At 49.3% G+C, this 15379-nt stretch overlaps 1 protein-coding gene and 1 pseudogene across 1 annotated transcript; both read left to right on the forward strand.

Moving 5' to 3' along the window:
* The first annotated feature begins 4408 nt into the window (after positions 1-4408).
* LOC114105300 (signal peptidase complex subunit 2 pseudogene) lies at positions 4409-5179 on the forward strand (annotated as a pseudogene).
* Positions 5180-7479: 2300 nt separating this feature from the next.
* Positions 7480-15053, forward strand: Dtymk (deoxythymidylate kinase). Its single transcript, XM_027951761.2, has 5 exons — positions 7480-7635; positions 9123-9231; positions 10544-10634; positions 11724-11921; positions 13616-15053. Exons 1-5 carry the CDS (start codon positions 7506-7508, stop codon positions 13724-13726), a joined length of 639 nt encoding a protein of 212 aa, XP_027807562.1. The 5' UTR covers positions 7480-7505; the 3' UTR covers positions 13727-15053.
* Positions 15054-15379: the final 326 nt, after the last annotated feature.

Here is a 15379-nt window from a genome sequence, read left to right on the forward strand (position 1 = left end):
AAACAGAAGCATGTATTCTTTTTTTTTTTTTTTAAGAGAGAGAGAGAGAGAATTTTAATATTTATTTTTTAGTTTTCGGTGGACACAGCATCTTTGTGGTGCTGATGATGGAACCCGGGCCGCACGCATGCCAGGCGAGCACGCTACCGCTTGAGCCACATCCCCAGCCCAGAAGCATGTATTCTTGCCAGTTCTGTGCTCATTATGAACAATCAAACCATAGAGGAAGTGGTAAAGCTTCCCACCTCCCTAAAGTGCCAGCCTGGGATGTCATCGGGATGGATCCAGGTGTTATTTTGGGTACATCAATCTGGACACATCTAAAGCCTAATAAGAAAGCAGACACACGGCTGCATGCTACCACTTCATCTATTATCACTACTATTTTTTTTTCGATTTCCTAAAAATTGAGCAGAAAGTAGTTTCCATGGCCCCTACCCCACAATTTCCTGTATTACAAATATTTTCCATTCTCAGGGTACCTTTGTTACAACGGATGAAGTCATACTGATACATTATTATTAACTACATCCCATAGTCTACATTTCGGGTTCACTCTTGGTGTGAAATAGTCTGGATTTTGGCAGGTGCATGTCAAGTATCCCCACCACAGCACACACAATAGTTTCACTGCCCTAAGTCTCCTATGCTCCACCCACTCACCCAGCTCCCTTTCCCCTTCAGCACCTTGCATCCATGGTTCATTTTACTGTCTCCATGTCTGGAAAATTTGCCTTTTTCAGAATCATATAGTGTGCAGTCTTATTAGATGACTCCTTTCACATACCAATACACACGTAAGGTTCCTCCATGTCTTTTTGTGACTGGATAGTTCATTCCTTTTTTTAAAATATTTTTTTTTTTAGTTGTCAGTGGGCTGTATTTATTATATGTGGTTCTGAATCAAACCCAGTGCCTCACACATGGTAGGTAAGCGCTCCACCACTGAGCTACAGCCCCAGCCCGTCTTCCACAGGGGCCGTGCCATCTTTCATTCCCAGGAGCAATGAATGAGAGCTCCTGCAGCTCCTTGTTCTCACAGTGTCCGGTGTAGTCAGAGTTCTGGATCACGGCCATTCTAATAAAGGTGGGGAAGTACCTCATTGTTTTGATCTGCAATTCCTTAATGACCTTGGTGTGGAACAGGTTTTCATATGTATATTTGGCATCTGAATATCTTGTTTGGTGAGGTCATCAGTTCGGGTCTGTTTTATTTTCCCCTCCAGAACTGGGCCTTGAACCCAGGGATGCTCTATCACTAAGCTACACCCCCCAGCTGTTTTATTTCTTATTTTTTTAAATATTTTTTTTTTAGTTGTTGATAGACCTTTATTTTATTTATTTATATGCAGTGCTGAGAATCAAACCCGGTGCCTCACACATGCCAGGCAAGTGCACTACCGCTGAGCCCCAGCCCCAGCCCACTTATTTCTTATTTTGAGACAGGGTCTCACTAAGTTACCCAGGCTGGCCTGGAGCTGGTGATCCTCCTGCCTCAGCCTCTCTAGCCACTGGGATTTCAGCTTCTGTTTCTCATGTTGTGAACACGGTCCATGAACAGTGGCCACCCTTCACCACTCTTTCAGCCTGCTTACCAGGTACACTCCACTGTGTTGGTGTACACCCCTGCGCAAACTCCTTAGTGACAGACACTACTTCCTTTGTTTCCAATTTCTCATTTACATGTATTATGACCCGTGAACAAGCTTATACACATAGCGGTATGTATCCCTCAGTCCAGTTATCTAGAACCGAATGATGGACTGCTTGAAAATCTAATGCCTTAAAAGAACCACTGTATTATGTCCCAGAGTTTCTCAGGCAGGGATTTCATAAGGACTCAACTGTGGAATTCTATTCCATGTACATCTACTGACATCTCATTCCCAGCAGCAGTCACTGAGGGCCTAGAAGGCTGTGTTCAGCTGTCATCATGGACCAGAACACCTACCTGTGGCCTCTCCAGCACAGCAGTCCCAGCTAGTAGACACCTTACCTGATGCTCGGGGACTCCAGAAATAGGTCCAAAGGAGGCTAGGATGGGGCTGCAGGACAGCACCATGGTTGTTCCAAGACTTCATCTGATGATATTCCACTGGCCCAGAGAGTCGTGGGGGCCAACCAAGTACCTAGGGGGGAATTAGATCCTAGGTAACCATACAAGGCTGAAAAGGTCATCGCCTGCCTACCACATGGGCTCATCAGGGCTTCAAGATTCACATCAGAAACAGCATTGCTGCTTCAAAGACTGTACCACCTTCTAAATATGACGCTTCAAACAGCTGGGGATATTTAGGCCAACTGACACTGCACACCTGCCGGGGAAGGGTACCCAACTCTGCTCCCACCAGGGAGGACCAGACAGGTGGTGGTGACATCCCACCACCTGTGCTTTTTGTATTTTCACCAACTCCAGGTGTCATCAGGCTTAAAAAAAGAAAAAAGAAAAAAAAAAAAAAAAAAACCTCTAACTTGTGAGGAACAAAAGAAAAAGTAGCAGCAACAAACTTCAAAGTTTTCACTGTAATTCTTTTATAAAAAAATTTTTTGGGTTGTAGATGGAAATAATACCTTTATTTTATTCATTTTTGTATGGTTCTGAGGCTCAAACCCAGCACATCACAAATGTTAGGCAAGTGCTCTACCACTGAGCTACAACTCCAGCCCCTCTCATTGTAATTCCTAAATGGGAATGTGAAGAGATGCTAAGTATTATTTACATATTGTTTGGCTATTTATATCCTTTCCAACATTTTCTTCTGTATGCCCTTTACTTATTTCTTCTAAATATATATATATAAAATATAAGTAAAGTTATTGAGGATTGGGATGTAGCTCAGTGGTAGAGGGCCAGCTCAGCAGACCTGAAGCTCTGGGTTTGGTCCCTGGTGCTTTTTATAACATATATGGAAAATAACTTCTTCCAGATTCAACTTGACCAACCCCTCTTGCAATCCTGATTTAGAGACTGACAGAAGGAAGACCCCCTGTGCCTCTACTATGGTTATAAGACAGTGTCTCCACCTTCACACAATTGACCTTTGAGGCTCCCTAACTCATCAAGCACACACCTGTGATCCCAGTAACGTGGGAGGCTGAGGCAGGATGATTGCAAGTTCAAAGCCAGCCTCAGCAACTCAGTGAGACTCTGTCTCAAAATAAAAAATAATCCCCAGTATCCCCCCAAAACAGGCTCAATAACTATGCTGTGAGGGTCATCTTATGTTTTTATTTTTATTTTATTTTTTAGCACCCACCCCTCAAGTCATGACAAAGTGTCCCTAAACATCACCAAATGCCCCCTTAGGGGTAAAATCACCAACTGAGAACCAGTATTACTGGGGAAGCCCAAGCTATTCTAACAAAGAAATCCAACTGAAACCCAAGCTTAGGAAAGACAGACTGTGCTTCTTTATGTAGCACCCTCGTGTAAACAGCTCAGGGAAGGAGGCCAGCTCTGCTCCATGGGGTCACTCAGGGCCCTAATTCCTTCTGGCAGTGTCTGCCCACAAAAGGGCTCACCTTTGCATGACAAGGTGTCTGGGAGACGGAGCAGGAAGGATGCCCACCGGAGGTCTGAGGTGCGCACCAGCTGCACGTGCTCTTTCCATGGACAGGAACTCAAACACCTGTCCTAATGGCAAGGAGGGCTGGCTGGGAAGCGGGGTTTGGCTGGCAGAGACAGGCCCGAAACAGTCCTATTTGGGAAGTAGATTAATGTCCCCCCAAAGTCCTTCTGTTGAAGCCCTAAGCCCCATTGTGACTGTGGAGTTAGGACTTTCAGGTGGAAACAAAGGTCACAAGGATGGGAGCCACTCTATAGGGCTGGTGCCTAATAAGAGGAAGAGACACCAGAGGGTGCTGCCCTCTGCCCAGTGAGAATGCAGTGACCAGGACAGCTCTCAGCAGGCATCTGTCCTGCTCTTAGACTTTGCATGTTCAGAGCTGTGAGAAAATAAACTTCAGCCTCAGCCACTCCATGTGCAGGAGCAGAATAACAGGGAGGAAGGCAGCTGGTGGTGAGCACGTTGACATTATTCCTAAGAGATGAAGCTGCGTGCGGATGCTCGCTCTGCCGTTCCTAGGCAGCAACGCAGCAAGGAAGTTGGAAACCGCTGCCCGCCTTGCCAGTGCCCTGGATGCCCCTACTGTTCACCTGGAAAGCTCCCCAGAGTCTCTCCCTCAGCAGGGGCTCTGGTGTGTGCTCAGCATGCCCCTGTCCATGGGTTCTACCCCAGGTAGGCAAGAAGAAAGAACTCCAAAAACTTAACACTAAACAAAACAAAACAAAACAAAAAACTTAACACCAAAATAAAATAAAATAACCTAATCCATAAATGGGCTAAGGAACTGAACATACACTTCTCAGAAGAAATAAAATCAATCAACAAATATACAAAAAAAAAAAAAATGTTCAGAGACAAGATGGCGGCGGCGGTGGCGGCAGCACAGGGCGGGAGAAGTGGTGGTGGCCCCAGCTGTGGGACAGGTGGCAGCCATAGGGGCTTGTTAGATAAGTGGAAAACTGATGATAAGCCTGTAAAAATTAACAAATGGGGTGGATCAGCTGTGAAAAACTCTTTGGATGATTCTGCCAAAAAGGTACTTCTGGAAAAGTACAAGTATGTGGAGAATTTTGGGCTGACTGACGGTTGCCTCACCACCTGTACCATCTCCTGTTTTTTTGCCATAGTGGCTTTGATTTGGGATTATATGCACCCTTTCCAGAGTTCAAGCCAGTTTTGGCTCTACGTGTCATATCCTATTTTGTGATGATGGGGATTCTGACCATTTATACCTCATATAAGGAGAAGAGCATCTTTCTTGTGGCTCACAGGAAGGATCCTACTGGGATGGATCCTGATGATATTTGGCAACTGTCCTCCAGTCTCAAAAGGTTTGATGACAAATATACACAGAAACTGACCTTCATCAGTGGGAGAACAAAGCAGCAGCAGGAAGCCGAATTCACCAAGTCTAACGCCAAGTTTTTTGACCACAGCCACAGCGGAACACTGGTCTTGGATGCATAGGAGCCTGAAATATCCAGTCTTGCCACAGAAAGAAAAATAAAATAGCCAATTCTAAAAGCAGCCCTCTTTCTGCTGGATCATGCTGAATTACTGGATGGGTGGGGGAAGAAACAGAACTTAAAATGGGTAAAGAAAGAAATGTTTAAAATGTCCCTTTTTTGTCCTGAAATTTCAGTCTCTTCTAGAGAAGTAGGATTTTCTAGCACGGATACGAGAAGTTGGAGCTCTTATTTCTAGCCTAGCTTCCTTGGTCTGCTGATTGAGTTGTTTTGCCTTGCTTTGGAAAAGCATTCTTGCTAAAAGCTGTACAAAACTTTTTTTTTTTTGTACCTAGTATTATTTTCTATAGTTTAGCTTCGTGCCATGCAGCATTTGAAGACTCAATTTTAAAAAATTGTTAACCTGTTGCTGACTTCGTGTTAATTCCTGTTTCAACAACTGTTTCCTGAAGAATTCAGGATACAACTTCTTGTGTATGACAGCTTTCCTCAAACACCATTTTTGTGGGTGTGTATATATCTGACTTGGGGAAACTACAAAAAAGCCCACAAAATATAGCTTTTAAATTTGTCTAAAACAGACCTGCCTGTTAAACATTTTGTGTTCTTAACTAATTGAAGAAGCCAGTGACATTTTTGATTTTATATTGTCTGTTTTCCATAGTATATCCCTGTTGATTTGTTTGCGCCCTTTATTAAGGCCAATCCCATTTTCTAAATTTTTTTTTTCAATAAAAGGAAAGAAGATGTGAAAGAAAAAATGCTCAACATTCTTAGCACTTAGAAAAATACCAATCAAAACTACTCTAAGATTCCATCTCACTCCAGTCAGAATGGCAATTATCAAGAATATAATTAACCGTAAATGTTGGTGAGGATGTGGGGAAAAGGTACACTCATACATAGCTGGTGGATCTGCAAATTGGTACCACCACTCTGGAAATCAGTATGGAGATTTCTCAGAAAGCTTGGAATGAAACCACCATTTGACTCAGCTACCCCACTCCTTATTTTATACCCAAAGGACTTAAAATCAGCATTTTAAGTCCTTTGGGTATAAAATACTACAGTGACCCAGCCACATCAATGTTTATAGCAGCTCAGCTCACAATAGCTAAACTATGGAACCAAGTTAGGTGTCCTTCAACAGATGAATGGATAAAGAAAATGTGGTACCTATACACAATGGAATGTTACTCAGCCTTTAAGGAGAATGAAATTATGGCACTTGCAGGTAAATGGATGAAGCTAGACTATTATGCTAAGCAAAATAAACCAATCCCCCAAAACCAAAGGCCCAGTGTTTTCTCTGATATGCGGATGCTAATTCAGAATAAGGGGTGGGGGGCTAGGGAAGAAGAGAGTTACTTTGGATTAGGAGTGAAGGGAGGGGAGGGACACTGGGTAGGAAGGATAGTAGAATGGAGTGGACGTTATTACCCCATGTGCACATGTAACTACGCGACCAGTGTGATTCTGCATCTTGTACAGCCAGAAGAATAAGAAGTCACACTCCATATATGTATGATGCAAAGTGCACTCTACTGTCAGGTAGAACTAATCAGAACAAATTTTTTTAAAAGTGGGAAAAAAAGGAAAGAGCTCAGTAGAGAACAGCCTCAAGCTTCTCACATTTCTGACTGCCTCCCAAGAAAAATGCCCTCAAAGTTTTGTAGGAGTTGCCAAGATCTAGCCCAAGCTACGGAGAAGCTTCTGCGACTTCGCGGCCCCTACTCGGCCGTTTGCAGAGTGATGTCCTGCCGACCGCCGGCAGATGGGCTCCAGAGGTCCGGGAAGGACGGACACCCGGCTCCTGGGGTCTAGCTCTGGTCGGGCGGCCAGAAACCTGAGGTCCTGAAGAGCGCGGGCAGCCGGTCATGACAAAAGGTCCCTAACCATCACCAAGCGACGTCTGGCTGAGGCCGGGCAGCCAGGAGCCCGAGGGGCTGCTGACCACGGGGCGCAGGACGCCAGTGTCTGGGACCTCTGAAACTAGCCAGGAGCTCCACTGAGAGTCGGCGCCGCCCGGCACCCGGGCAGGCGGCAGCCCTCGCCGCTCGGCCGGTGCGCCCGGAGGTCAGGGAGCCAACCCCAGCCGCTCTTTCCCAAGGCACCGCAGGCCCGTGCTCTGGGGGAGTAGGGGAGCTTTATTAACCCGCCGTGTTTCTGGAACTGCCAGGAGGCCAGCCGGGATCCTGCCGGTCGGAACGGCAGGACTTCCAGCCCCACGCGCGGCCGCGCGCGCAGACGCACTGCCGCCACCCAGCCAGCCCGGAGGCGCCTGGCACGCGCAGGCCCAGCCGCCCCAGCCAGCGCCTGCGTCCTCCCAGCGCCGACCGAGGCCCGGAAGAGGCGGTGCAGCCCGAGGCGCACGCGCCAGCCCGCCCCTCCCCGGTCCCAGCCAATCCTGGCGTGCGCCGCGGATGCGGGCGCGGGGGTTGGCGGGAGCTCCGCAGAGCGCGCGCTGGACGACATGGCGGGACGTCGTGGGGCGCTGATTGTGCTGGAGGGTGTGGACCGCGCGGGCAAGAGCACGCAGGGCCGAAAGCTGGTGGCTGCGCTGTGCGCCGCGGGCTATCCCGCTGAGCTGCTGCGCTTCCCCGGTGCGCGCGGGCCGGCGAGGCGGGTGGGCGACTGCGCGGAGCTGCTGCGCGGGGTGGGGTGGGGGGGGGGAGCTGCCGCGCTTCCCCTTCCCGCTGCGAGCCGGTGGCTGCTGCATCCCAGCCTCACTGTCTTGCAGGAGCCACCCCATTGTTAGCGTAGACCGAACACGCCGGTGTCTTTGAACGACAGTAAATTCAAAGGCTGCACCATTTTCATCAGCTGCTCTGCACTGGGTCCTCGGGTCGCACGGTGCTCATAGGACAGGCAGTCACAAGTTCTTTATTCCAACCTTAATTCCTAACGCTACAACACTCAACTCGCAACTCACAATTTATATAAAAATATATAAGTAAAGTACAGAAAGCTAAATTCAAGATTAAGGTGACCACAGGGGTTCAGGAGGCTGAGCCGACCAAAGTCAGAGAGCAGATACCAAAGCAAAGAGTCACTGTATGTGGTCAGATAAGCTCAGGAACAAGAACTTGTTCAGGGTGCGGAGCTGGAAGGCCCAGAACTAACACTAAGCCAGGGTCCAGTTGGAGTAGGGAGGTGGACAGAAATCGCAGGTTCATTACCTGTTGCCCTCTGTTGAGATGATCCGAGGTCTGGTTGGTTGTGTGCGGCAACCAGTCTTGGGGTGCTCCTCCTCTTGTGCATTTCATGTGAGAGGATGACTTTGTATTTTAGATGATTTCAAGGGCTTGTTTTTGTTTTTATGGGGTGGATAAACCCACCCCATGCGTCCAAGTGCTTCTGATCAGTAAGTTCACAGGTGGTTGTTTTTATTAGCACAACTTCTTTGTCAGTTTGTGCTTTATGGTGGTGCTGGGCAGACGGTGGCTGTTCACTTGTGCTAACAAGGTGTGGAGTCACCTACTCTGGCACCAGTGCTCATGATAGAGCAGCTTGTGGCAAACAGCTGCTTTACAAGGTGGAGTGACTCAGGGCTAGGCACAATCTGCTCTTCACTCTCACTTTTGGGTTTCGTCTTTGTTTTTAATTTTTTAGGTATGCGGGATGGAACCCAAGACGCTGCATGTTAAGCACCCTCTACCACTGAGCAACACCCCCAGCCCAATATTGTTAGTAAAGGAAAGCATCGACTCTGAAAAGGTTTATGGAAATATAACCACCACTATTCCATCAAGAGATAGCATATAAAACAGGGTTAGGAAACGGGTGGGGGGGGATTTCTTGAATATTTAACAGGTTCCAGTCTTCAAGCCAGCTAGTCCTCAGACCTCATTTCTGTGATGTCACAACCTTTCTTCTTCCTGAATTACTTTCTTCAAGGCCTCTGCATATTACTGTTTTTCTCAGGGAAACTCCTTGGCTTCCTGGGACAATCTGAACCTGTCCAGAGATTTAGTAAAGTAAAACTGAGTAATTAGACTTGAGTCCAGGATGAGAAATTTAACATAAACTATATTCTAAATTAAATGGACTAACCTCACAAATATTTGTGTTTTTTTTCTTTTTATCCTAGAAAGATCAACCGAAATTGGCAAACTTCTGAGTTCCTACTTGGAAAAGAAAAGTGAACTGGAGGACCACTCGGTGCACCTGCTCTTCTCTGCAAATCGCTGGGAGCACGTGTGAGTGGTGCGCACTGCGGCCGCCTGGCTCTGCTCCTCAGAGCACACGTTTCTCGCCCAGAATGGCCCTGCACACCCTGCCTGGGTGTCATCTTCATGTGTGAGGATCTTCCCTCACACATGAAGCACCACCATAAAGCACAAACTGACAAAGAAGTTGTGCTAATAAACCTCTGTCCTGTGGGCAGAGGTGGCACAGTTCCCCAGGGACATCTCTGCGTTGCCTTCTCCTAACAAACCCCCCATAGATTTAATTTTTAAGAAATTTTCTTGTAGGTGTAGATGGGCAGCATACCTATATTTTATTTGTTTATTTTTTTATGTGGTGCTGAAGATAGAACCCAGCGCCTCACACGTGCTAGGCAAGCACTCTGCCACTGAGCTACAGCCCCAGCCCTAGTTTTTAATTTTTTAAAAGATAGTGTTAGATACACAGAAAAACTGATCAAATAGTAGAGTTCCTGCATGCCCCCTCCCCAGTTTCCCCTGTGATGTATCTATCGTGTTACAGTGTTTCATCCGTGAGGGTTGGTGGCAGTGTTGGTGTGTGTCAACCAGTGTTCACAGTTTGTGTTCACGTGAACCATATGCCACCTCCCTGAGTGCACCTCATCACTGTAGGCAGGCACAGACTCCCTCGAGGGTGTGGTCCTCACGTTCCTCCTACCTCTGTGGCAGATTAATTCAGTGTTAATTTATTGGGGCACACTTTGAGACGTTTCCACTTACATGTATGTGTAAACAACATACACGTGCAGTGTGCTTTTTAAACACTAATGTGGTTGTGCAACTTGCTCTCTGGCTGCCACAGACCCTGCACACGGGGGAGAGTTGTGCTCTGGGCACAGGTCTGTGTGCACCTCACTAGTCTCCTGGCTTCAGCTGGGCTTCTCACGAATGCCAGGCCTCTTGACTCCATGTCCTTCTGAGATCTTGAGCCTTGGGCATGACGGTGGACCTGTGTCTGTCTGGTTGAGAACACCCTGTCCTTGTAGTCCCAGCCTGTGGGCAGGAGTGTGGATGGGTCCCTGCTGGCAGCATTCAACTGCTCAGCCTTTCTTTGCTCTCTCTGCCCAGTTTCTCTTTGGCAGACGGTGAGTGTGCCTGCCCCTTGCTGCCTGCGTCAGCATTCGTTGCCGTGTGCACGTTTTGCTGGGAGTGCCCTTGTGGCACCAGCTCTCCGCCTCTCTGTGTCTGTGCTGTGCTGCGGCCAGTACCTGTGGGTTTTCTGAGCTGCATAATCAGGGTGATTTGAACATGACCACTCAGGCCTGGGGGCCAGCAGGGCTCAGGAGCACCCTCTGTGTTTTAGGCCATCCATGAAGGAGAAGCTGAGCCAGGGTGTCACCCTCGTTGTGGACAGATATGCGTTTTCTGGTGTTGCCTTCACAAGTGCTAAGAAGGTGAGTGCTGCTTGGCCTCCGGATGCCAGGCGTGTGGACGGGAGCTGCCCTGGCTCAAGGCACCATATGCTAGCACCCCTGAAAGCACTCGTTGGAGTTTGTGATTCTGCCTGCTATGGTGAGTGATTTGGTTGTTGTTGATAGGAAGAACACACTTGTGTTGCTGCAGCTTGTTTTCAAGGCGGAACCACGTGTTTTACTTGGTGATTCGTTTTGTGGTATTCTCAGGGTGGTCCAGTGTGTTTTCATCCAGTGCCTTGCTCTCCCACCAGAGCTTGCAGCATGTCTCCTGAGCTTATGGTCAGGGCTGTTGCCACGCATCTGTGACTGTGGAGACGGTGCTGCTCCCTTTTCCTGCTTTTCATTGAGGAGTTTTAGTGCCACCAATACCACCACCCTGGTCTCAGGGACCTTTGCTCTCTGCTACATCAGACACTGTTAGTTCCTTTGTGTTTCAGTATACATCTAAAAAATGACTTTTAAGGAAGAGAATCTCATCTGAAAAAAAAAACAAAAACGTTAGCAGCCATCCCAGTGTCCTCAGGCATCTGATCAGTTTGAGTTTTTAGTTATATTGGATCCAACCCCAATGCGGGTCCACATGGGAGGGACCACTTACATTTTTTTTGATGTCTAGGTTCCTAAATCCCTTCCTTGCATTAGCAGTTTCAGGGTTTTTATTTTGGAGGCAGGAGTATGGCTTACTGATAGAATGCCTCCTGTGTTCCATCCATAGTACCACCAAAAAAAGAAAGAAAGAAAGAAAGAATTCTTATCTTTTGGTATCTTACTAAATGGTAGCTCTTGGGTTTTTTTTGTTTGTTTGTTTGTTTGTTTTTGTAACAGGGATTAAACCCAGGGATGCTTTACTACTGAGCCACATCCCCAGCCCTTTTAGCCCTTTTTATTTTGAGACAGGGCCTCACTAAGTTGCTGAGGCTAGCTTTGAACTTGTGATCCTCCTTCCTCAGGCTCCAGAGCTGCTGAGATTAAGGCGTGTGTACCACCATGCCCGGCTCATTTCCCCCCCTTTTAATGACTTTTGAAGCAAAACATTCTTTTTCTGATGGATGGGTTCTTTGTTGGCAGAACTTCTCCCTGGATTGGTGCAAACAGCCGGACGTCGGCCTTCCCCAGCCTGATCTGATCCTGTTCCTTCAGCTGGGGCTGGCGGATGCTGCCACGCGGGGAGAGTTTGGTCTTGAGCGCTACGAGGACAGAGCTTTCCAGGAACGGGCACTGCAGAGCTTCCAGCAGCTCATGGGAGACTCGACTCTGAACTGGAAGGTGTGTCTAGGATTGCAGAGGGCATGGCTGCTGTAGTTTCCGTCTGTTTCCCACCCACGGAAACCCGCAGCTGTGCAGGCTGCTGGGTGCCAGCAGGATGTTTTGTTTAGTGGTATGTTCAGGAGTGAACCCAGGGTTTCAAGCTTGCCAGGCAGCTCTGCCACTGAGCTTCATGTTCATCCCTGATCCCCATGAGTTGTGGGGTAGAGGCCTGGCGCCTCATCTGGTGGGCCAGTTGAGTCTGAGGAGTCGTCCGTCCCAGGAGGCAGTGGCCTGCGGCTCTGCAGGCCCCCGTGGGCGTGTGCCCAGCCTGCTCCACAGGGCGTGCATCCTGCACGTTCTTCACACCATCCCAGGGGCAGCACCTGGGTTTATTGTCTCTGCACTCAGGAATCATGGTCAAGGTGGGGCGCAGCAGTCCCAGTACTCAGCCTGTCTCACTCCTTGTGCTCATGGAATGCGTTGGCTGACCCGTGGTCACACTGGCCTTCCTGCAAAGATGTGATCCAGGGCCTCACAGTGTCCCCTCCGCAGGGCCTCTGGGGCTCTGCTCAGCCACCTCCCTGTGCTCGGGACGGTGTCGTGCCCTGGCTTCTCCCCAGTCCTGCTCCTCCAGCCCTCACACCTGCTGCACCCACCATCCCAGGAGTCAGCCCACCTTCCCTGCCCTGCCAGGATGTGCCTCTGCCCTCCCAGCAGCCCCTGCTCCACTGTGTACTCCCACCCTGACCCCAGTTCCACTTCTCCTGGACACTTGTCACTGAGTGTCTTTGGCAGGCTGCCAGGGAAGTCTGTAGGTCAGCACCACCTGTGCGGCCAGCTCCTCCAGAGCAGGCCTAGGGCTCAGCCTAGCAGCTGTGAGGGTGAGGTGCTCAGCCGGCTTCGCTTGTAGACAGTGCTGCTGGCCTGGCTTTGTCTGTGCTCGCGAGTGCGTCTCACCTCTGGGTCTTGTTGAGCAGAGCATCCTGAGTTCTGTAGTCTGTCTTGCTTTCTAGAATAGATGCCGGTTCCTCTAACCTCATCCTAGAGGGGCTGGGAGGTGCCACCTGAGAAACTATCCTCCATCCTGCACAACCATGTTCATGAAAGCCTTAGGTTCTGTGAGCCGTGTACACTTTTGGTATTTTCAAGAATTTGCTGCCCAGGGTCTCTGTCAGCCCTACAGATGTGAGGCCCCCACCAGCCCCTCAGCAGAAGAGCGGACTGATGGGAGATGCTGGCACTTCTGTCTGTCTCTGTTTCTCTGGGCTGGCCCTTGGTCCTGATGCTCCTCCTGCCGTCCTGTGCTGGGATAGTGCAGGAAGCAGATGCACCTTTTCTTCAGAACACCCATGTTCTGAGCAGCGTCCTTGGGCCTGAGCAGCTGCCCTCGATCGAGACCGCCTCCGTGTCCTAGCTGAGGAACTGCAGGAGGCGCCCTCAGGCTCTGCTCTGAGCTTGCCCACTGATACAGGCTCCAGTGGGCACCCCCGCGTCCATGCCCACTTCATGTGGACAGCACAGGCCTGCCCAAGAGCAGAGTGGATGCCAGTGAGGCTAGGGTTCAGAGGGAGGTGGGGTGAAGGGTCCCAGGGGTCCCCACCCTGTGCTGGGGATTTAATCTGGCCCTTCCAGCTTCTGGCCCACCAGTCACCACGTGCACCTGGAGCAGAGTAAGGTGGTGATGGTCTTCTCTCCTGCATCCTGTGGAACAGGTAGTCGACGCTTCCAGGAGCATCGAGGCTGTGCACGAGGAGATCCGCGTGCTCTCTGAGGACGCCATCCGCAATGCTGCGCAAAGGCCACTGGGGGCGCTGTGGAAGTGACCGGGCCCGCCTTGGGGTCCTGGGGTTCCTGCTCCTGGTGCGCCTCAGCTCATTGGGAATTTAGGGCTGGGGTATGCCAGGGATCCCATCACCATGGACCTTGGAGGTGTGGGTACCAAGTCGGGTGGCAGAAGGTCCTCCTCTGCCCACTCCCATGTCCTGAGTGTGGGTATGTTGCGTGTGTGGCACAGGGCTTGGAGCTCAGGGGAGCTCTCCCAACAGAGCTACACCCCAGCCTTTCTTGAGCTACATTGTCTAGACTAACTTCCAACTTGTTACATCCCCAGTCCTTTTTTATTTTGAGAAGGTCTAAGTTGCTTAGGACCTTGCTTAGTTGCTGAGGCTGGCCTGGCACTTGCAATCCTGCTGCCTCAGCCTCCCAAGTAGCTGAGGTTATAGGTGTGCTCCACCACAGCCAGCTTCTTATTGAACTTTGTTTTTATTACCAGGGATTAAACCCAGGGGCACTTTACCACTGTTACATCCCATCCTTTTTTTTTTTTTTTGAGACAGTCTAAGCTACTTAGGACCTCATTTAGTTGCTGAGGCTGGCCTCACACTTGTAATCCTCCTGCCATAGCCTCCTGAGTAGCTGGAATTACAGCTGTGCTCCGTCACTGCTGGCTTCATATTAAACTTTCTGTTACCAGGGGTTAGACATGGAGTCACTTTACCACTGTTACATTCTCGGTCCTTTTTGAAATGTTCTAAGTTACTCAGGGCCTTGCTTAGTTGTTGAGGTTGGCCTCAGTCCTGAGTAGCTGAAATTACAGGTGGGCTCCATCACAGTTGGCTTCTTAGGACACTTTTTTTGTTGCCAGGGATGGGACCCAGGGGTGCTTTGCCACTGAGTTACATCTCTAGTCCTTTTTAATTTTTGGTGGTGGTGGTGGGTATTGAACCCGGGGGCACTTAACCACCGAGTCCCTCCCACATCCCCAGCCATTTTGATTTAGAGACATGGTCTCACTGAGTTGCTTAGGGCCTCACTAGGTTGCTGGGGCTGGCTTTGAACTTATAATCCTCCTACCTGTTCTGAGCTGCTGGGATCACAGGTATGTACCACCATGCCCAGTTTTATTTTGTATTTTGAGACAGGGTGTTATTAAGTTGCTTAGGGCCTTGCTTAGCTGTTGAGGCTGGCTTTGAACTCACTATCCTCCTGCCTCAGCCTCCCAGGTAGCTGAGATTATAGGAGTGCCCCACTGCACCCTTTGTATTAAACTTTAATAACTCTGAGCAGTTACCATTGAGATCATTGGAAATGATAAGTGGTTGCAGTTTTTCTGAATTCCTTATAAGCTCAAATAAAAAACTACCCTACAAATGTGTCCACAAGGCTCTTCTGTTCTCAGATGCCCACTGTGGCTGGCTGAGTGGGACCCGTCTGAATGGAGAAGGGCCCTGCTGCTAGAGGGAGTCCCCGCATCCTAGCCCACTGGGCACCATCATCCAAGTGGCATAGGCCCTGTACCCCATACACATTGATGTTGCCCCTTGCTGCTGTTCTTAGAGCTTTTCATTCTCAGGCCTCCTTTTACCCTATTTGGGGAAGGGGGGTGTTCAGGGATATTTTACCACAGAACTACATCCCTACCCCCTTTCTGTCAGGGCCTTGCTAAATTGCCAAGGCTGGCCTCAGACTTGCTATCC

Source organism: Marmota flaviventris, chromosome 11 (assembly GCF_047511675.1).
Source record: "Marmota flaviventris isolate mMarFla1 chromosome 11, mMarFla1.hap1, whole genome shotgun sequence".
Lineage (NCBI taxonomy): Eukaryota > Metazoa > Chordata > Mammalia > Rodentia > Sciuridae > Marmota > Marmota flaviventris.